The sequence below is a fragment of the Halichoeres trimaculatus genome, unplaced genomic scaffold (genome assembly GCF_033239565.1).
Source record: "Halichoeres trimaculatus isolate MK-OKI-2021-1 unplaced genomic scaffold, fHalTri1.1 fHalTri1_scaffold_21, whole genome shotgun sequence".
Classification (NCBI taxonomy): domain Eukaryota; kingdom Metazoa; phylum Chordata; class Actinopteri; order Labriformes; family Labridae; genus Halichoeres; species Halichoeres trimaculatus.
This window is the reverse complement of record NW_027437199.1, coordinates 16,012,666-16,035,197: the sequence shown is the minus strand read 5'-3', so window position 1 is coordinate 16,035,197 and position 22,532 is coordinate 16,012,666. Positions and strand designations below refer to the sequence as shown.

Sequence of the window (22,532 nt, the reverse complement as noted above, 5' to 3'; positions counted from 1 at the left end):
CGCTAAAGTGCTCTCTTTGGAGCAAAAATGTGCACTAGGGAGTGCTAAAGTGCACTACTAGCTAACAAAACACACTAAACTGCCTTCATCCTTGGTTGAAACATGAAAAACTGCCCTCTTGAGTGGCAAAAACTTGTGCCTATATGCCCTTTTGGGACGCAATTACAACTGCTCTCTCCAGCAGTGAGAATGCACTGTTTGTGCCTTTTCTTTTCTTTTCTTTTCTTTTCTTTTCTTTTCTTTTCTTTTCTTTTCTTTTCTTTTCTTTTCTTTTCTTTTCTTTTCACCCCTGCCTCTCAAAAAGTCTGTGTACTCCACTGCACAAGTTACTCAGTTTCTGTTCTAAAAAACACGTCGCCAAGATATTAGTGATTGTTCTCCATGCAAAATGCTAAATGCATTGGCTAATAGAGTAACCTAAAGAATTTTCCTCAAAGTCATAAAGAGAAAGGACAAAAAAACTTTCATTTAGTCGTTGAAATTAGACATTAAAGTTTTTAAAATGTTCGTTATAGTACATTTGTAAACAGAACCATTTCAAATAACATAGGTTTGTTGTGCAAACAACATAGGCTAATTAAACCCCTTTTTAAAAACCACAATGATAAAAGCCAAAGGGTTTGTTCAGATCTGTGCTATAAATCTTCAGTGCTTTAAGAAAAGGACAAATCTTTACAGGAAAACTTTGGAAAGCAAACTGAGAACCAACACAAGACATCTCTCACTTCATGTGGGGCTTTCCCTCAGACCTCAAATTGAAAATTAACTAACCACATCCCGGTTCATGCACCTTGGTCATTTACCCAACTCTATACTAAGCCCTCCTTTCAATGGCATGAGGTTGTCTGTTTCACCAGTGTTTGCCAAAGGTCAGCATCTCCCTTTGTCCCAAGACAGGGCTCAATGTTTTATCCATCATGTCTGTGACACCTAGGTGCTGAAATGTTAGAGGAAAATTGTTTAAAGGAATGAAAGAAACAGCTCAAGTTTCAAGCTGTCTTTACATGTATTGAGGCTGTTTGTGTTTCCATTCAAGTTACTCTTGAAGATAATTCCAGGCTCCCAGTTTCCTCATGGGAGAATTAATCAGCGGTATTATGTTATCAACTTATACATCCTCTTACTGTAAATGCAACCTGCTCTTATTTGATCTTTTTTAAAATGTATAATCATTACCCTTTCCTTGCCTGATTACCCTCCTGTTGAATATTTAATCTGATTTTGTTTTTATATTTCTAGTTTCCTGGATTTTTTTTATTGAAAGAGCTCCAAGAGTGCATATTTGCGTGAGCAAGTCCATGAAGTCAAGGTGGGTTATGCAGACATCAATACACACACACACACACACACACACACACACACACACACACACACACACACACACACACACACACACACACACACACACACACACACACACACACATGCACACATCTCTGTTTGGTTTCTGTGCGCGTGCATAGATACAGCATATAAAAGCCATGTAAGAGGCTGTTTGTGCCGTTTCTTCTAAGTCCACTTGCAAGAGAGCATCAGACATCATGAAAACACAGACATGGCTGCTGGCTGTGTGTTTTTCCCTGGTCTCAGGTGCTGTAAACTCTCTCATTTATAACCCAATATTAAACTTCTAGCCTGAATATTGAAAAATATCTGTTTAGTTTGTTTTTATGGTCGTTGAACAACTTTTTAGTTAAGCTACTTATTTACTTATGAAGGGCAAGTAACTGTGTTAGTTTGCGCTGAGTAATTGAATGCTCTGATACTTTTTGTGTTAAATAAATGACACATAAATGTTGCTCGTTACTAGATATGATGTTGTCACATACTTATGTAGTAGATCCTGATACTTTGGGCTGTTTATGTTTGCACTTTTACCTAGGTGACCTTTCAGATGTAGGAGTTTGATTTTTAAGTTAATGCTGTTTATTATTATTATTATTATTATTATTATTATTATTATTATTATTATTATTATTATTAGTGAGCAGTAGTAGCTGTCCCATTTTTTTCTTTCTACCACAAATGTCACCATGATGTGTTTCTCTTATAGTTTTAGAAACTGGAGAATCAGTCACAGCAACAGAGGCACATAAAAGTAAGTGATTCTTCCATTTTTCATGCATTATATAATGTTCAATAGTGGATCTGTATTTTTATTTGTTTAATATCTTAATCCTTTATTTAGGGTTTTACTTAGAGAAGATATGATGGTTGATAGAACATTAAAAAAAGACAGAGTAGGTTGTGACATTAGAGAAAATAGGGCATGGAACTGAGCAGATTTGCAAACAAGGTGCTGAAGAAGAGGTCATTTATGGGTTACCTTTAACAAGGTTAAAATAACATCTTTGCAACTGGTGGCACTGCAGTCTAAAGGTTGTTAAATTTCAGCTATTCACACCTTTGCCCAGAAAAGGTTACATTTTGACAGCAATATTTTGAACTTTGTAAAAGGATGCCGCTTTGTTTTGAAATTCATTTGGTTTGCTCATAATCAGACACTTGCAGGACGTTTGGCAGTGGAGTTGTCCAGCCTTTCAACGGTTCAAGTTTCTATGTGCGGTCCAATTGCCCATTCACCTTCACCCGCTTCACCCACAACCGAGTGGAATGTGAAGTCATCATCCAGCGAGGAGACAGCGAGCTTCTTGTCCAAGTGGAGATCATCATCAACAAAATCAGGACTGTTCTGAAGAATGGAAGCATCCTGGTGGAGAAGAAAAGGTTTGGACTTGGCTTTGACACACCCCTGACTTCTTCAAACAAGTCTGAAATTTAACATCTCAGTTTGGATCAAATTTGTAGTCTCACAGACTGATTTACTGAGCTCAAAGAGGGAAAAGAAAAGTGTTTGGCCCAAAGACTTAGAGCATTCCCCAAGTTAAAGGTCAAACTGAGCCACACAGTGAGCTGCTTGATGTGTGTGCATTGATAATGTCTTATGTGTTAGTTTTGGCCTCAAGTCTGCTGACATGTGAACTCCTGTGGTTTGTCCCTTTAGTTGACTGAAATGAAAACATGCTGAGTATCATTATCTTATTAAATATTCTGCTGGGTGACCTGAAGCATTTCACGCTTCATTTATTTGATGATTTACTGTAAAAATTCAGAGTTAATGATGTGAGAAGGCTTTGGGTTGGTCACAGGTCAAAGGATTTTAATGGAGATAATACAACGTGAAGAAAAAGAAGGACTTGGAATTTAGAGAACAACTTAATACAGAAAACTTACTGCAACAGTAATTACAACAATTACAACAATCCATATATTTGAGGATTAATGAAGCATTGATTCATGTTGCTTGCCTTTATTCAGTGATGATGTCACTATGATTTAAATCATTCAAATATATCTATTACATGCATTAGTTGGACATTCAAGTTTATTTAAACATGCATTTTTGCTCTCTCTCTAGCATTTCTTCTATAAATAGTCTTTTTTTGTTTATTTTACATTACTGACAATTCTGCAAATAGTAGCTCCCTTTTTGTCCCAGTATTAGGGTAAAAAAAAAGAAACAAACAAACAAACAAAAAAAAGTGACTTTGACACAGTATTTGTTGTATATTCTCTTTTTTTGATATGGCGATAATAATAATAATAATAATAATAATAATAATAATAATAATAATATTAATAATAAAATTAAATAATTAATGTAAATTCAGATTCATTACCAGATGATTTACTAATGATACATCCTACATTGATCATATAAGTTATTTTGAGGCATAAATCCATTACAAAATCTATGTATACATTAATATTTATAATGCAAATTTGGTTGAACTACCGTATATGTATAAAAATGTTAACCCCTGTTCTCTGTTTTTGTTTTGAACTGTGTATTTTTATGTGGTCACAGGGTTTCCCTCCCATATGATCACATGTATCAGCACGTCTTTCAGTACGGCATCTACACCAAACTGAGGAGCTCTCTGCTGCCTCTGTCTGTCATCTGGCATAATGTACCCGGAGGAATTGACACTGCTTGGGTGAGAGGTCACAAACGTTTCACCTTTGTCTTTTCACGGCAGGATGTAGACACACAAAAGAGAGAAAACTACAAGTTGATTGGAGCTTTTACATTTTAGTTGGAAGAGAAGAGCACCAAACTTTTTATGAAATTATAAACAATACATGTCTTTTGCAGATAGAGCTTGACCAAGAGCTGAGCACTGACATGACTGGACTGTGTGGAGAACAAAGAATCCAAGGTATGCTGCTTATAAAAGACGCTTCTTATGATATTTTATAAAACCTGGGTGTACAAGTTATAATAAGAGAAGTTGTTATCCATAAACTTTAAAAAAGTATGTTTGTATTTAGTTTGATCTTAGAATGTGTATTTCATGAAATCAGGGAACATGCAGCAGCTGATCACAGACAGTGTGCTCACTGAGGACACATGTCAAATCAGAGATCCTGTCTCCACTGTGAATACAGTAAGTTCAGTGTTTTGTTATATTCCAGATTTAAATATTGTCTTATTTTAAAAAGCAATGAAAAAAGTAAAAGTCTTGTTTCCAGCATTTAAGATTCTTCCTCCAATGTTTCTTCAGGTATGCAGACATTTCTTTTCTTATACACTGGGTTGTCTGCAAGCCAAGACGCCTCATTACATCCAGCTCTGTGATGAGAACATCTACGGCCATGAACACAGCAAATACATTAGCTGTGCCTTCTTCAAAGAGATCGTCCTGCAGTGTGGAAACAAGAGCTTTGTCTGGGATATGTGGAGAGCTGTCACTGAATGTGGTCAGTACAATTTAAACTTGATTCTCAGATCTTCTGAACTCTAGATTTGATTGGAAAGAGGATTTAAATGTGTATTTCTGGGTTTTTTGCAGAGGAACCAACTTGTCCAGGAGACCTTCATTATGTGGAGCAAGGTGAGGCCTTTATAGCCAGCTGCTCCAGACCACGTCCATCGTATTCCAGCCAGGATCTCATCAGCTCCTGTGTCTGTCCAGAGGGTAGGTGTAATCTGTATTGATGAGGCGGTTAACTGAATGTTACGCCAACATTAGAGATGTAAAAACAGTTACTCTAACTGCTGCGTTGTAGGTAAGGTGGTCAACGATCACGCCAAAGGACATCAGTGTGTCAAAGTGTCCAGCTGTGGGTGTGCGTTTGCAGGCAGGACTTATTCTTCTGGAGAAACGCGTAGCACTAAGTGTCAGTCATGGTGAGTGGGTATTTAACTTTAAATGGTTGAACAGTTTTGTTACTGATATCACTGCATTTCTAAAATGACATTTCTTTCCTCTTCGCAGTGTGTGTGACAGTGGGAAATGGCAGTGCTCTGAAAACCTCTGCCCATCCAGATGTTTAATCGAAGGACATTTTGTCACAACATTTGATGGCAAACAGTATGTTGTCCCTGGTAAATGTTCTTATGTGGCCTCACAGGTAAAATTTCCCCTGACTTCCAGCATTTAACCCATGTTGACTGTTTTTGGTACTGATTACTCTCCTAATTATTCTAAGGGTCCTGACTGGTTAATCAGAATTGAATTTTCAGCAAAGGCACTCTCCCTGAAAAAGGTTTCGCTGCAGATTTTTCAGGTATGAACCATTTCAAAGGTATATTTTAGATTAGATTGATTCTGTTTGTTTGATTCTGTCTGAATTTCCTGAGGGAACCCTCCCAAAGGATTAATAAAGTTCCTATCTAATCTAATCTAATCTATTTTAAACATTGTTTGAGAAATGACATTTGAATATTAAAGTCTTTTGATAAACTTCTAGGAGACATATACATTCTCGCGGGACATGGTTACCGTTGGACAGGAGGAAATCACTGAACTTCACCAATCTGGTAAATATCATTTGAAAAAAAGTGGTCCAACAGACTTATCAACCATTCTTTATTTGTAAGCACCAAATCACAAAAAAATGAGTCAATGGGACAAGGGAGCTCAGAATGTTCCAGTAATGATAGTATAGCTGACTCTTACAAATATATATTTTATTACAGTCTTTATTGCCACTTGACTCAATCCAAATTGTTTAGCTTTAGTCTTGGACACAACAGATTCAAGAAAACTTAAATGAAAACTGAAAAAAAAACAGAAAAATATATCCACAAACATGGAAATGACAGACAGCCTCAAACTGTGAGTCACCCACACATTTGAGCACTCTGCAACTTACCCTCCTCTTTCTTTCTCCTCTGTCAGATCATGTTCTGGTTTACTGGCAGTCATCCATGTACATTCAGGTGCATACATCCTTTGGATTGAAGATCCAGATCCAAATGGCTCCTGAAATCCAGCTGTACATTTCACCACCTGGAAACCATAGTTTTGTGATGTCAGGTAAGGAACTCAGAAACAAAAGCATCGGCACTCCTTGCATCTGACCTTGCATCAGTTCAAACTCTTTTATGACCTCTTAAGACTACAATTTGAAAGAAAAAATGTCCTAATACTCTAGGGTGTTGCTGAATGTAATGTGTTTATTCTTTTATTTCTTTATTTTTTTATTTTAGGTCTTTGTGGCAATAACAACAATGACACCACAGACGACTTCACCACCAGTAGTGGGATTGTTGAGAACTCACCTCAACCCTTTGCTATGTCCTGGAGTGTCGGCACCTGTACAGATAACATACCTCCCACCTGCATCAAAACAGACAACGGTACCCTTTAATTCTAATAACGTTTAACATATTAGATTTATCATAGAGTTATTTCTCTTTGTTTGTTTTTTTTCAATTTTTTTTTGTATTTTTTAGAGCTCATTATTATTACTGATACTATTGTTCTGGATTTTATTATTGGGACCATGTTAACTCACATACACAGGCACATGTTTTTATATTAACAACCAAGCCTGATAGATGTATGGTAGTTCACAGGGTTTACTGCCTTGGGGGGTTTATAAACATGTATACTGGGAGTCTCAAGTTTTGTGATGCCATATTTTTAATTACTTTGTTTTTATGCCTTTATTTAAGAATGGTAGTTTGTGGCATAGAAAACAGTAAGAGAGGATGGGGGGTGTCATGCATCTAAAGTGCTCTAAAATGTCTATATTCAATATATGTTTCCTCTTTATGCGTTTTTTTTATACCCCAGAAATATTTGCAGATGAAAAATGCTCCGTGCTGAACGACCCAAATGGTGTATTTGCCAAGTGCCATGCTCATATCCCGACTGATCACTACCACACGGTAATATTATTATGTTATTACACTTAACTGTTCCAGTGACAAAATTTTGGTGTTATCGGAAACTTATTTTTAATTCATTTATTTCATTCATTTAATGATACATTACAACACATTTACCCATCATTTCCAGGCCTGCATCCAAAGAACCTGTAACTGTGGTGGCAGCCTGCAGCAGTGCCTGTGTGCTGCTCTGGGCAGTTATGTGAAAGCCTGCTCCAGTCTGGGCGTTCTAGTTGGTGACTGGCGGGAAGTGAGCAACTGCAGTGAGTTTCCCTTAAATAGAATCATTATATGTATTTCTTTATTTTTTTTCTGTCTTCATCTTCACAGTGCGTTGTATGAGACAGAATAGATAATAGATGTGAAGAATCCATTTGTGATAATGTTGTTTTTCATGGATGATAAGAAACTTCTGATACACTGGGTGTTTGAAACAATCATTAATGAAACAAACTTTATGTCAAATACTGGAGTATTAAAAGGAAGGATTGTAACTTTAAATATCTGTGGTTATCACTGTGTTGTGCCATAGCTGTTCAATGCCAAAACAACCAAGAGTTTTCCTACAACATCCAATCCTGCAACCGTACATGCCGCTCACTCTCTGGCTCTGACCCTCGCTGTCGGTTGGCTGATGAACCTGTTGAGGGCTGCGGCTGCCCAGAGGGGACTCACATGAACCAAGGACACATCTGTACACCAAAGGCAGAGTGCAATTGTTTCTACCAAGACGGGTCAACACCATCTGGGCCTGTTGTTATCGATGGACAGAAGTGGTGGGTTGATCATACGAGTACTAGCAGTTTGTAATGCCAATCCCAACTTTTGACCCCAGCAGCCAAAGCTATAACCCACTTTCTACTTTCTACCAGTGCTGTTCCAAGATACCCAGCTGTCTGATCAACAACAATAATCCAATCCAATCCAATTTATTTATATAGCACATTTTAAAAACAATCAAGTTTCCCAAAGTGCTGCACGATAAAAATCAAACAAGAACAGTAAAACAAATAAATTGAAATAACACATAGAAACGAATAAGAGCCATAAAAACAAAAAGGTTAAGACCATAAAAGAGATAAAAAGACAGAAATCACACAACTCTCATGATGAATTAAAAGCCAAACAAGCCAAAAACAAGTTTTAAAACGTGATTGGGTCGTTGGGGGATGTTTTTGTTTGGCTGCAGATCATTCCATACTTTGGGAGTCACCACCAAAGGCTCGATCACCTTGGGTCTTTAAATGGATTTTTGGGACCACGAGGTGAAAGTGAACAGCAGACCTCAGGGACTGTGAGGGTGTGTTAATACTTAAAAGGTCAGAGGGGTACTGTGGTGCTGAACCACTTAAGGATGTGGAAACAAATAATACAATTTTAAAATGAATTCTAAAATAAACAGGAAGCCAATGGAGGGACGCCAGGATCGGGGTGATGTGGTCATGCTTTCCTGCACCTATGAAAAGACGAGCAACTGCATTTTGGACTAACTGTAAGTGTGTGAAGGAAGCCTGATTTACAGCAGCCTAGAGCGCATTTCAGTAGTCCAACCATGTAGAAATAAAATCAAGAATCATTTGTACGAAGTCGTTTAAAGATAAAAAACAATTTATTCTTGGATACAAGCCCGAAGTGATAAAAACTGGATTTAGCAACTGGATTTATTTGGTGATCCAATTTAAAATCACTGTCAACTTTTACTCCAAGATTTAAAACTGTGGGTTTAAAATAAGGGAAGAGACGGGCCAAGGCCCCTGAGAAGGGTCTTCTGCGCTCCACTTGGGCCAAAAATGATCAGTTCTGTTTAATTTTCTTTGAAATTAAAGCTCTCAGGGCCATCCTGTCTTCAATGTCTTTCAGACAGTCCAGCAGATGTTTAAGAGTGCTGCCATCATTTTTCTTTTAGGCAGGTAAAGCTGAGTGTTGTCTGCATACAGATGGTAGGATATCCCATGCTTTTAAAAAATCAGGCCAAGTGGAAGGAGGTAGAGGGAGAAGAGGATGGGGCCAAGAACAGAACCTTGAGAAACTCCACAGGTTAGGGGGGGCACAAGAAAAGAAGCAGTCAGCAACTTTGACTTTAAAACACCTCTCAGACAAGTTGGAGCTGAACCAGTTAAGAGCTTTACCTGCAAAACAACACAGTGTTCAAGGCAAGCAATGAGAGTTGTGTGATCCACTGTGTGAAAAGCAGCAGTCAGACCCAAAAGCATCAAAAGAGCTGAGTCACCAGAGTAAGTAGTCAGTGAAAGATCATTAAAACCCTTTTAAGTGCAGACTCAGTGCTGTGAAATCTATATGTGAGGAGAAAAGAATGTATATATTTATATAATTTTTGCCTCTTTTGTAGGTTAATTCAGATTTTATCATTCAGTTGAAATGCACATCACCATTCTTACTCAAACAACACTTTCAATAAGATTTTTTCGGAAGTTCCCTCCAGAGCTCTGGTAATGAGCACTTCTGCTGAGCAGCTCTCGTGGGAACTAGATGCTCAAAAAGAAACCCATTAAGTATGCCCTGAGTGTTGTATGAAGCCGCTCACTCCAATTAGACTCATCACACCACTAAAAACCTCGCTTTTATGTTTCCTTGGCACAGATTAAAATAGATTTAAATGTTTTAAGTCAAAGTTGGATCAAACATTTGAGTCTAAGACAAGTCACTTTTCTGTCTAATGAGTCATTTCATCGAACCAGTCATCCTCTGTATAGCAGGGAAGAAGCAGTCAGCTGTGTTTTTGGTAGGTTTTTCATGTATTCTTCCACAAAGTTGAGTCATATTTTCTGTAATTACTTTGTCTGACAGCTCCTGTGACAATGGAGAACTGCAGTGCTCCAAGAACTGTGGTAAACATCTATTTTTTTGTAACCAATCATGGTCAAACCATTTTGATGTTTTCTTTGCTTTATTGCTCCATCTTTGTTTTTAAATAGGTGATTTTACCCACAGTTTCACTTACCTTTTTGAAACATACTGATCTTTTATGGGATTTAATGTTTTTTTTAATCAGGTTGCAGTGATGGGAAAGTTTGCGTTCACTGCTCAGAGGATCCCATTTCTACAGCTCAAAAAACCTGCGACAGCCTCAGCAAACCAAAGGTAGTTAGATATCACAATCACTCAAAGAGATAACCTCCAAAGGCTCATTCAAGAGGAAAATCTAAACCAATTTTAAATGTGATTTAAGGGCACGAGTACGACCTGTGAGAGTGGCTGTTACTGCCCAGATGACGAGTATGAGGATCATCATGGAAACTGTGTGTCTGTGAATAATTGCACCTGTGTGTACAGTGGGAAAGTATTCAGCGCAGGACAAAGTGTCAAAACCAACTGCAAAACATGGTAACATCTGCATCAAATCTTGATGGTGATGATGCTAAAAATAAAGTGCAGAGGTTGGCTTTAAAGGTTTACACCACTCTTTTTTGTAGTGTCTGTTCACAGGGTTTGTGGCACTGCAGAGACCAGCCTTGTTCTGGCAGCTGTCAGGTTTATGGAAATGGGCATTACCAGACCTTTGACTCCAAATGGTACCGCTTTGATGGGAATTGCCAGTACATGCTTGTAGAAGTGAGATCAAACATGAAAGTGGGAATAAAACCCATACTCATGATTCTTTGATCCAGCTGTATGAGTTACCTTCAAAGGACTTGCTCTACTCAAACACCCTGACTGCAGGGAGTACAAACATTTTGATTTTTTATTCGTGTTTCTGAGATGTGTTTTGGAAAATGCTCTTTTTTTTCAACCTGCAGGATGATTGTGGACAAAGAAACGGCACCTTCTCCATCAGTGTGGAGAGTGTGCCTTGCTGTGATGAGGCTCTCACATGCTCTCGCTCCATCATCTTCAATCTCCAGGTGAATGGCTGATTATTCCATCCCTACTTGAAACTTTACAGACTTAATAAATCAAGAATATGCAGTCTTTATTGACTTTTTTCATGCTAATTCTTAAATTTCTCATTAACATCATCCAATCAAGAACTAGTTACTTTCACTAACTTATGTAACATATCCTCATTCCTTGTCCCTGTGCTGTCCTTCCAAGAACAAAGTCACCCTGACACTGAGTGACATGAGGGTGACCAGCCGCTACCCTGTTGGTGGGATTCAGGAGGGCTCACTTTACTTCATTCACACTGTGGGACTTTACATCATAATCTCAGTCCCCAGCAAAGGAATAACTCTCATCTGGGACAAACACACCCGGATCACAGTGGAACTGAGTCCACACTGGAGGGTGAGACGTGGGAAATGCATAAATACATACAACATGTCACATTACGGCTTCATTTGATACTTTGTGTAACACACTCTACTTATAATATATAAAATTCTGATGTAAACTTTATTCAAAAAAGCTCAAGTGATGTCAGACATTTCTGACTTCATAGAAAAGATACTTTTTTATATGTCAACTGTGACCATGAGATTATTTCTAAAAAAAAATCAATCAAGCTACTTTTTAAAAACTTACAAAACATTGACAAGAAAGGCTCCTGCCTACCAGGTCTACACCCTTTCTGGCCCACTGCGCTCTGCTAATGTAAGATGCCCGGTGCTCCCAGCCCAGCGCGGCTCTAAATCTCTAGCCAGACTCTTCTCCTCTGTTGTGCCCAAATGGTGGAATGAATTACTTAACTCTATACGATCCACAGAGTCCCTTTCTACTTTTAAGAGATGTCTGAAGACTCATCTGTTCAGGGCACACTTAAGCACTTAATCTGACCCTTCTCCTCTTTGTCCTCAAGGGTAGAATGAGTCAGTAGGTCTGAGACTCAGCTCTAATTGATTTTTAAGCTCTAAATACTGAATGTTGTTAAAGGTTGAAGTATATTGTTGTAGAAATTAATTGTGGTTTGTTGGCTAGATTATTCTACATTATTTACAAAAAAATAAATACTGCACTTAATGGCAGCACCCGCAGCCAAACAACTTATAGCACTGTTGTCGCATTATTTAGGTTTTCCTTCTGTCTAAATTCTTGCTTGAGTTGTATGTCGCTTTGGACAAAAGCGTCTGCTAAATGAAACTGTAGGACTGTTTTCAAATTCAATTTGATCAAGTATAATCCTGTCTTTACCATCTCTCATAAAGAACGAAGTATGTGGGCTCTGTGGGAATTTTGATTCCAATGAGATGAACGACCTCCAGATAAGCAGCTCAGCAGGTAAAATCTTTGCCTCACTGTCTCACATCGTGCAATATTGCTAGAACAGTGGTTAAAAACTAACAGTAAAAATCTGCGCTAGTGATGTCCAGCCCGCTGGCTTTTGGAAACAGCTGGAAGGCTGCCTCTCCTCCTTGTTCTGATGTAACGACTGAGACTTTTCCATGTGAACGGAACTCTTACTGCTCTGCCTGGGCTGAGCGACGCTGTTTGATCCTTACAGGAGATACGTTCAAAGACTGTCACCTGAAAGTATGTATTTCACATTGTGTTCAATGCTCCAAAACTAGTGTCATAGAACTGATTTCACAGGTCTAAAATTTTTCTGCATTTTAAATTCAGTTCCAGTTAGTATTGAATGACTACTTGGGTTGGTAGGTATGATAGATAAATGCTCTAGTAATGATGTTCTTAATTTTTTAAGGTGGATCCAGAGCCATATTACCGTGCCTGTGTGCAGGAGTCTTGCTCTTGTGAGTTTGAAGGGAAGTTCCTGGGCTTTTGCACAGCTGTGGCAGCCTATTCACAGGCCTGCAGTGCCCAGGATGTGTGTGTGAACTGGAGAACGCCTGATTTGTGTCGTAAGTTATGGCCCTGTTTCGAAAAATGTGAAATGCTGATCATACGATATAATCAGAATATTAGGGCACATAGGGACAATTTAAAAATTTTACGAAAAAGAACATTGCCTTACTTGGTTTTTTACTTCGCACAATTGAAACAACCAGTTATGAATATAAACTTGACTTTGTCTAAAAAGACACTGTTGAAAGTTTACAAGAAAAAAACTAACTTCTGTGACATGCGTTTCTCAGCGGTCTACTGTGACTATTACAACGAAAGAGGCCAGTGTAGCTGGCACTATGAACCCTGTGGTCAGATGCTCACCTGTGGCAGAAGCAACTTCACCTACAAGCTGGAAGGTAACCAGATTTTCCCAGTTGCAGTGGTACCTTGACTCACGAGAGTCCTAACTAACAAGTTTCTTGAAATATGAGCCATCTCTGGGATGATTTTTTGCTTTGAGTTGGGAGCTAAAATTTGAGTTACAAGCTAGCTTCAATATCACACCCCTGGTACAGAGAATGCCACATAGCTTATAAGTATTTTTTTCTAGATTAAAAAAAAGAATGTAGCGCTGTTTGGGAGTCCATAATGGATTCATGTCATTTCAATTCATTTCAATAGGGAAAATTGATTCAATATAAGAGCAATTTGAGCTACGGGTTACATCATAGAACAGATTAAACTTGTAAGTCAAGGCAACACTGATATATGGGTCTAAAATAAAGTCGTTAGACTAACCAGAAAAACATTCGGCTAAGGATAGATTCCCAACAATTTATGTATCGATCTGATGTTGTCCTTGTCTATCCTGGTATTTACTGCTGTAAAATTGCTAAAATTCATTTGTATGCAATTTTTTTTTTATTTTTTCTTAATTGAATTATGTTTTTTATATTCCTGGAAAAGGTTGCTATCCCAGATGTTCAAAGGATGTACCGTACTATGATGAAAATACAGGTGAATGCACTGAACTGAGGAACTGCACCTGTATATTTAATGACACTGTCATTCACCCCGGGGCATCTCTGAGGATACAGTCTGATGAATGGTAAGTTTGGGATTTAAATGTCTCATTTTTATATTTCAAGGTTACCTGTATCATAATTATTGAGAAGGTGTTATGACTCTTGACAATGTCACCTGTGTGTAACTTAACCTAACCGTACTTTTCTTGTCCTTGCCAGCCACTGTGAGAATGGGATGATTCACTGTCGTAAGTAGAACTTGTTCCTCTGTGCACATGCATCTATAGTTGTGTTTAAAGACAGTTTGGTTTTGGATCACAAAATATATATTTTCATCAAACCTTTTGTCCAAACACCAAGCCTGAATTCATTCTCTAATTCAACAGCACCACCTCCTACGGAAACACCAACAACCACACCATCAACCACTCCTCCTTCTACAACAGCAACGACTGTGAGTTTCCCCTCAACAACAACATCAACAGCTGCCCCTTCTACCACAGCTATAACAACAGTGCCTTCAACAACTACGACACTTTCAACTACAACTGAAACAACAGTGCCTTCAACAACTACTACACTACCAACTACAACTGAAACAGCTGTTCCTTCAACCAGAACTACATTTTCAACTACAGCTGAAACAACTATGCCTTCAACAACTTCTACACTATCAACTTCAGCTGAAACAACTGTATCTTCAACAACAACTACATCATCATCTACAGCTGAAACAACTGTGCCTTCAACTACATCTTCAACAACTACAACAGAAACAACCGTGCCTTCAACAACTACCACACTATCAACTACAGCAGAAACAACTTTACCATCAACCACAGCTACATCAACAACTCCTGTGCCTTCCAGCACTACCATGACATCGACCACATCCCCCTCCACTACTATGGAAACATCTGTACCTTCTACTATAACTACAACACCAACAACGGCCTCCTCTACCATTGAAACAGCAGCACCCTCAACTACCTCTTTAACTACAGGCACAACAATCACTACAGAAGGTAAAAATTATAATGCACTGAAGTAGCTATTACACACTTACAGTTGTTTTAGGATAAACTCAAAACTATTTGCTAGGGGGAGTTTATGGTACTCCATGAGCAATGTCTTTTCTGTGTCTCACTCTTACTTGGTGCTCTGTTTATCAAACCAGGTCCTTGTGAGTGTAAAGATGTGAAGAGGGGAAGAAGCTGGTCATACAATGAGACTTGGGAAGAGGACTGCTTCCATAAGATCTGTTTGAATGGGAAGATCGAGTTGACTCCTGTGGTTTGTCCTGAGGAGGCTATTCCCAGCTGCCCCAGGGGGCAGGTCACAAAAGTCTCAGATGGTTGCTGTGAAACATGGAAGTGTGACTGTAAGTGGATCTGTCACTGCTCCAGTGAGCGCTGTTCTTTATTTTACCCCATTCTATTCTTTTAAACTTCATGTTATATATGCCAATATACACTCACAAGCTACTTTGTTAGATACACCTTGCTTAGGTTGGACCCTCTTTTGCCATCTGGAAACAACATTTTGAGCCATATTGACACGATAGCATGACATGGTGGGTGCAGATTTGTCTGCTGTACATCCATGTTGCTAGTCTCCTGTTCTACCACATCTCAAAGGTGCTCTATTGGATAGCTTCTGCATATCTTGGTTGAGTTACTGTTGCCCCTTCTATCATCTGAAACCAGTCTGCCCATTCTCCTCTGACATCTTGAATCAACAAGGCCTAAAAAACTACCTCTCACTGAATATTTTTTTCTATTTTGGACAACTCTCTGAGAACACTTGAGATAGCTGTGTGTAAAAATCCCAGAATCAAAGAAATCTCAGCAGTTTGTCAGATACTCGGTCCAACAACCATGACACATTCAAAGTCCCTTAAATCACCTTTCTTCTCTATTTTGATGCTTGCAGTGGGTCGGTTTGACCAAGTCCAGAAAACCTAAATGTCCCACACTTCGTTTTTGCCATGTGATTGTTCAGGTGAACAAGTCCTAACCAACACATCTGCTTTTTCCTAAGTGATAATGTCTGTAAGCTAACGTACCCCGATGACAAAGTTGTAAAAGAGACGTGATGTGTGATGCCTTCTATCAATTGTTTGTTCAGTGATTTAGCATGCTAACATTTTCTAAACCTGAAAAAGTAAAGTTCCAGATGATATTCAGGTATAATTGTTTTTAAGGTTTTAGGTTTTACCATAGTGAACATAAAAATAGTCATATGAGAGAAAGTATGGGGACCACAAAAGTAATTATACTCAGTTTGATGCAACTTTAAATATCAATAGATAGTTTTAATCTGATTTATCTGATAGGTATGAAATTTCTAGTCTTGCCAAAAGCTTTGAATTTACCAGCCAACTTGATTCCTGCTGTTTCTAGGCCGCTGTGATCTATACGGAGACCCCCACTACATCACTTTCCAAGGGACAACCTTTGACTTTTTGGATGATTGCACCTACATCCTAGTGGAGGAACAGACGCCACGTCATCACCTGACCATTGCTGTGGACAACTTCTACTGTGTGCCAGAGCTGGGAGGCTCCTGTGTTAAAGGCGTCATCTTGAAATATCAGAACAGTACAGCTACACTCAATATCGATCCACAAATGTTTAAAATACAGGTAGGACTAAATATGTATTGATAATAAGAACTGAGGCCTTGTCATTTGAAACTGTTTTGCGACAGGAAGGCTGATAACGGCTTTCTGCAATGTATTTTACAAAGCTCATTTAAAATATTAAAACTGTAAGATATTGGAGGCTACTGTTCTCTTTTGAACTCTTATGGTCTAATGTACAACAGGCCACTCTGAACAACATGACCATAAAGCCCCCATACGAAGACCAGGGGTGGAGGTTTGAAGTCACGGGGTATATAGTGTCCATTTATCTCCTGGATATCCGTTCTTACGTCGCTCTCAGTCCGTCCTACAACTTGGTGATCAACCTGGCGATGGAGCACTTCCTCAACAACACCCAGGGACAATGTGGTGGGTGGATAAACAAAACGGATGGTCCATGGGTGTGGTAATGTCAGGACTGTTTACTCATTAAAGATTTGTAAGCTTGTCTCTGTGGAGAGACACAAATTCTACAAACACCTTTAAAGTCTAACAGATTCTGGTGGCTGCCCGCTAAGCAAATGCTCTTTGAGCTCAAAGGTGTATTGAACAGAAATGACCAGAAGAGGGCAGAAAAAGATAAATTCCTGAACACTCTCTGTTCACAATCTAGGAAAATGTGTCTCGGTGCACAAAGAAGCTGCTACCTTTAATCCAGATCCATGATAGAGTTGAGCAGTAGGCTTAGAGCAGGATTTGATGATACTGAACCACTCTCATTCTTGAGTTTGCAGGTTTGTGCTGAAGCCTTCCCACCTCTGCTCTTCCCAGGTGTTTGTGGTGGTGGATCCTGTATCCGTAAAGGAGGCCAAATAGAGGATGACACCTGCTGTGAAAAGACCTCCTATGACTGGGTGTATGCCGACCCTCAGAAGCCAGCTTGTTTTTCTGCACCAAAGGATGTACCTTGTCATCATAACCCAACTGTTAACCCCACTTCACCGCCTGATTGTCCTGAAAGCCAGCTGTGTGAGCTTCTAAACCACCCGTAAGCTCTGCACAAACATTTGGCTGGTTACATTTATTTGTGCTTTTATTAATGTACATTTCAAGTCTTTGTGCATTTCAACCCAAAGAATTACTTTTCTGTGTCCTCAGAGTCTTTTCAAATTGCAGCAAGTATACAGATCTGATCATTAAAAAAAAGAGCTGTGAGTTTGACTCATGCAGGAGCGGTGCCTGCTCTTCACTAGAGCAAGCTGCCGTGGAATGCAAGACACTTGGTTTCTGTATTGACTGGAGAAAACTTACAAACGGAAGCTGTGGTACGTACCTTCTTCTAAAACTATGTCGGCATGAATAGTTTCTTAATGTAGCCTTGCTCTTTTCGGAATTGGCCTGGCTGACATGATCCTGTTATTGTCCAGAAAGTTCATTCAGCTGACACTGTTTTATATGATAAAAATGTTCTTATGACTAGACCAGTGTGACATGTTTCAACTACTCACTTCAGTCTCCCTCAGAGTCACGTAGTGTTGTTGTTTTGGTGTATCAGCTGAATTACAGTGGTTTGGTCGTCCCACTTGAAGCGGCACGTCAATGAAAAAGCACAGCATAAGCCCTCCTGTTAAAAAAACAAACATCAAACTGAAACCATAACTGGTTCACTCAAAGGACCAAATTGACCCTGAAAGGAAGAAAATCATTTATGAAATCCCATGTCTGTCTTGTGACAAAACGTACATTGGTAAAAGCAATAAAGCAAAAAGCAGACCAAGAAAACTTGAACTCAGCCATCTCAGACCACTGCAAGAGGGAAAACCATGTCATGGACCAGGGAAAGGCCTAGGTCAAGGCTGGCTCACACTATAGGACTCTTCCTCCCGACAATCAGCAAAGAAATCTGGACCAAGGTCGGCCCCAATTGTCACCTAGATAATCCTCTGGTGTGAGCGGGTGACAAATCAATCTTAAACCCCAAGATCGGCTCACAGACTAGTCAGAGCTGCCCTGAGAATTTTCAAATGTGTTCAATATTTATCAGGACCACAAAAGCCAATCAAAGAGAGCCCCCTACGAGGGACTGGAAATCATCAGAAGTTATCAAAGACAGAAGACTTTTCTCACTGCAAATAATGGCTACAACCAGCAGCACCACACTAGTCTCCACCTTTGGTGCTTTTGTTTTCATTCCTGTCCTTGTGAGATGACGTAAGATCACGAGGCGCACTCTGGTCCAATAGTCTTATCCAGATACCTGTTGGCTGTGGAGACCAGAAAGGGGGGGCAGAGGACAGTAAACTGGGATGAGGGGGTCTACATGTTGTCACATACATAGCATGCTGTCCTACAACTGTCAGACAACAGAAGACATGGTTATCCTGCCTCTTCAGGAAGGACGACCGAACCTCTATGAATCAGCAAACAGACAAGTCACAACAACAACAACAACAACAACACATGACTGATTTGAGGAAGACTGCTGTGTGTCGCCCAAACATATCAAATTAAAAAAGACATGGTCTAGTTATCAAACTTTTCTACTAAATGAGATTTTTCTGCTTCATCTGATGCTATGATCATTTCAGCACTTTTGTGCATGTTTCAGGTTGGAAATGTCCAGAAGGACTCATTTACAGAGAGTGTCAGGATAAGCAGGATGACTTCTGCTACGGAGGGTTTGTTCAGTTTCCATTTACCTTTTCATGGACTAGTGACATTTATTTGCTTCCTTCAGTCTGAACCAGTGTTGTAGTTGAGTCTCAAATCCTCAGAGTTTAAGTCTGGGTAGTCTGTCACATTTGATTGCACAAAGAAGGTGAAGTCACACACAAAAAGAGGAAATTTTGCACAACATATCCAAAAGTGGAGGATGGGGTTAGTTGTCACATTTTAGACTCTGGTGTGAATTGCTCATCATCAAAACACATTAAATTAAAGCTGAAGGTGTTAGCTTGAAAAACATATTTTTCTCATTTTCCAACTCTTTGTGACTTGGACTACTTTTAAAGCAGCTCAAACTCACCTCTTCATTTTAGACTACTTTTTCCCTATTCAATCAATGCTAATTTAAAAAGTAGCCCAACACCTTCTTTTTAGGCTACTTTTAAAGTATCTCTAATTTACCCTTTGATTTTGAGCTCCTTTTGTACGATAGCCAAAATTGACCTCTTTATTTGGGGCTCCTTTAAAAAGTAACCCAACTTAACCTCTTCATTTTGGGCAACTCTTTGATAGCCCACATTACCTCTACCATTTTGCCTTCTTGCTTTTTTCAAAAAGCTTAAATATACCTCTTTGATACATATTTCTGTAAAAGTGACCAAGAAGAAATGGACTACTCTTAAAATGGGAAAAAAAAATCCCTAAAATGACCTCTTCATTTTTGGGCTACATCAAAAAGTTGCCAAACTTTTCACTTTATAACACAAAGTGCTGCCACACGCCTAACACACATTAATTTCAACGATGTATATGGTATGCACTGCATTCTACATTCTGCGTATGGAGGTCAGATGTAAAATGAGTTTATGCTAAAACACCGGTGATGTCGGTGGCTGAAGGAGATTAAAATGTAATGCTCTGTTCAACTTCATTTGACCAGCTTTTATCAAAACATTGAGGAACTAGCAGCTCTTTCTATATTAGGCAAATAACAAAATTTTGGCCTTTTTTGCAATTGTTGTGGTTTGGCTTTACAGAGTGCGTCAAACTGGAGCCTTATTCAAGAGCAGCAGTGCTGGATGCTTTTGTCCCAGTGGCCTGATGAGGGCAGGAAACCACTCAGACACCTGTGTATCTGAGTGCAGATGTGAGTATGGTGGTCTCTCACACAGACGCTCAGAGAAAACCTTTATTTCTCTTTTGCATTCAATTTTTTTTTTCACCTCAAAAATTTCAGATTACAGATTGCTGGCAAACAACCATTTTTCATAAAAGCATCAAGAGTTTGTTTTCTCCCCTTCCAGATTGTAAAGGACCACTTGGTGAGCCCAAACTGGTGGGTAGCTGTCTAAGTACATGAGTATATTAATCCCTCTCTATTAAAGCTTCTACACTCATCTCAACTCATATCGTATATACGTATGTGACAGTATGCTGGAGTGTTAGGTAGTATGAAACAGTCTGGTTTTCGCAACTGGATCCTGATGTTGTTTTTGTACCTGTCTCTCAGCCTGGAGAAGAGTGGCGGTCTGGCTGCCATAACTGTAGATGTAACAACCAGACTCGGACAGAAGAATGTTTTCCAAGACCTCACAACCCAGCTCCTACCTGTGGCCCCTATGCTACTTTAGTGAACCATTCTTGTTGTGGTGATCTGACCTGTGGTAAGTACTAACACTCAATAACAACCTTCAATGATTTTTCAAAAATCTGTTTTCCTTATTTCATCAGACTTGTATATAACCTTTTATTACTTCTCATGTTAATACCAGTTGAGAAGACATGCATATATAATGGGACAACATATAAGGTATGCTTCAATCTTGTTTCATGTCACAAAACAAGATCCTTAAACTCAAGAGAAAACTAAGCTAAATTCAACATGAATCACTTTAGAGTTTCTTGCCAACATGTGTTTCATTATGTACAGGTGGGGGACAGGTGGAGGGATCGTGACCATCCCTGCATGTCATTCACATGTAGCAAAGATGGTGTCCAAGCTGAGTCTAAAGCCTGTACAACAAAAAACTGTTCAGAGGTACCAAACAGCAGCTTGTATCTTATAGTATCTAATATTTCTAACAGCTTCAAGAACAGAAATTATATGGTTGTCTTAAAAATACAAGTACTTTATTAGCACAGTAAAAAGCTACTCCTACCTTTTTTCTGAAAAATTAAAAACTTTTTCCCCGTGATATTTCATGGTCAAACATGACAAAGCAGAAATAAGTATTAAACTAAGCATAAAGACAACAACAAATAAAAAACCGTTTTATTTTATTTTATTCTTAATGCCGGTACACTTAAACAGTTAACTTCTGAAGAATGCACAAATAAAAAAATTAACCTTGATTAATTGTAATTTATACCCCAGGAGGACAGAATTTGGGATGATCAGCACGGCTGCTTTTCATGTAAGTCTTTAAGAACTCTTGAGTTTATCTCATCAAAGTCATGACTTTTATCATTTTATTTCAATTTGTAATTTTTCAGCTGTTAACTACAGGTTCATTCACTGAATACTAAAAGATAAGTTCATGGATTTGCATGTGGAAATGTATGAATATATTTACAATAACAATGGCTCTTTTCCATCGACTTCAAAGTTTCATTTCAGGCTTGTATATATTTGAAAATAGTTACAAACTTTTGCATCCAAAAGAAAATCAAATAAACAAATATTTTCACATGCTAAAGGAGTTGATCTCATACAGATTAAGATGTCTGTTACTTATTTTCCTGACTCCAGGTAACCAAAGCTGTGCCCCGAAGGTGACCAGCATCAACATAACCATAGACAACTGTACCACCATTTTACAGATGCCTGTTTGTCAGGGCCAGTGCATTTCCCAGCCCAGGTGAGAAGAAATAAACATGATAATAACTTGTAACTATGGTTACAGCCAAGTGTCTGAGATGGAACACATTTATCTCATTTGTAAGTTTGGCAACAGTTTCATAACTCTGTTCAAGGACACAACAACACAGCCCGCTCTAAACTTTTCCTTTCCTACTCCACATCTCTGCCCTCCTCTGCCTCTCCATTCACCACCACAGGGTGGTGTTACATGGTGACCTGCAGGTGGAGCAGAAGTACCGATGCTGTCAGGCGCAGAGTTCAGAGAGGAGATCTGTGACTCTGCAGTGCTTTGACCTCAGTGTCAAACATTACGCCTACAAACACATCACCAGCTGCCAGTGTAGAGACTGTGACATATTGAGCTAAAACGTTCTGACAATGCACCACAAAAAAACGTTTTCTTATACCTCTGTCAAAATTACAAATCGTAACCTAATGTCTTCAAAATAAGTTGATCATGTAAAGAAAATCTAAGGATTATGAAATCTGTTTTTCAATTAAAGTGATTTTTGCATTAACCACCAATGTCTGTCATAT

At 38.9% G+C, this 22,532-nt stretch overlaps 1 protein-coding gene across 1 annotated transcript; it reads left to right on the top strand.

The window, feature by feature from the left end:
- The first annotated feature begins 1,541 nt into the window (after positions 1-1,541).
- On the top strand, positions 1,542-22,376 carry LOC141810542 (mucin-6). The gene is made up of 43 exons (XM_074698196.1): positions 1,542-1,590; positions 2,502-2,727; positions 3,869-3,998; positions 4,157-4,220; positions 4,366-4,448; positions 4,566-4,761; positions 4,854-4,979; positions 5,071-5,191; positions 5,280-5,415; positions 5,494-5,571; positions 5,755-5,824; positions 6,186-6,323; positions 6,497-6,646; positions 7,086-7,180; positions 7,311-7,443; positions 7,713-7,956; positions 9,989-10,029; positions 10,194-10,282; positions 10,371-10,525; positions 10,615-10,753; positions 10,939-11,043; positions 11,234-11,425; positions 12,283-12,355; positions 12,438-12,607; positions 12,780-12,936; positions 13,171-13,278; positions 13,829-13,970; positions 14,107-14,135; positions 14,403-14,912; positions 15,065-15,268; positions 16,290-16,531; positions 16,714-16,900; positions 17,303-17,519; positions 17,630-17,796; positions 19,080-19,149; positions 20,173-20,282; positions 20,440-20,471; positions 20,646-20,799; positions 20,908-20,945; positions 21,066-21,173; positions 21,510-21,549; positions 21,885-21,993; positions 22,193-22,376. Exons 1-43 carry the CDS (start codon positions 1,542-1,544, stop codon positions 22,359-22,361), a joined length of 5,796 nt encoding a protein of 1,931 aa, XP_074554297.1. The 3' UTR covers positions 22,362-22,376.
- Positions 22,377-22,532: the final 156 nt, after the last annotated feature.

What these genes read in the sequence shown, in the direction of transcription:
- LOC141810542 (XM_074698196.1), top strand. Translation starts at nt 1,542, where the DNA reads ATGAAAACACAGACATGGCTGCTGGCTGTGTGTTTTTCCCTGGTCTCA. An exon ending in TGTGAGCTTCTAAACCACCC is followed by an intron (nt 17,520 to 17,629) that starts GTAAGCTCTGCA and finishes CTGTGTCCTCAG; the next exon opens with AGTCTTTTCAAATTGCAGCA. An exon ending in CAGTGCATTTCCCAGCCCAG is followed by an intron (nt 21,994 to 22,192) that starts GTGAGAAGAAAT and finishes TCACCACCACAG; the next exon opens with GGTGGTGTTACATGGTGACC.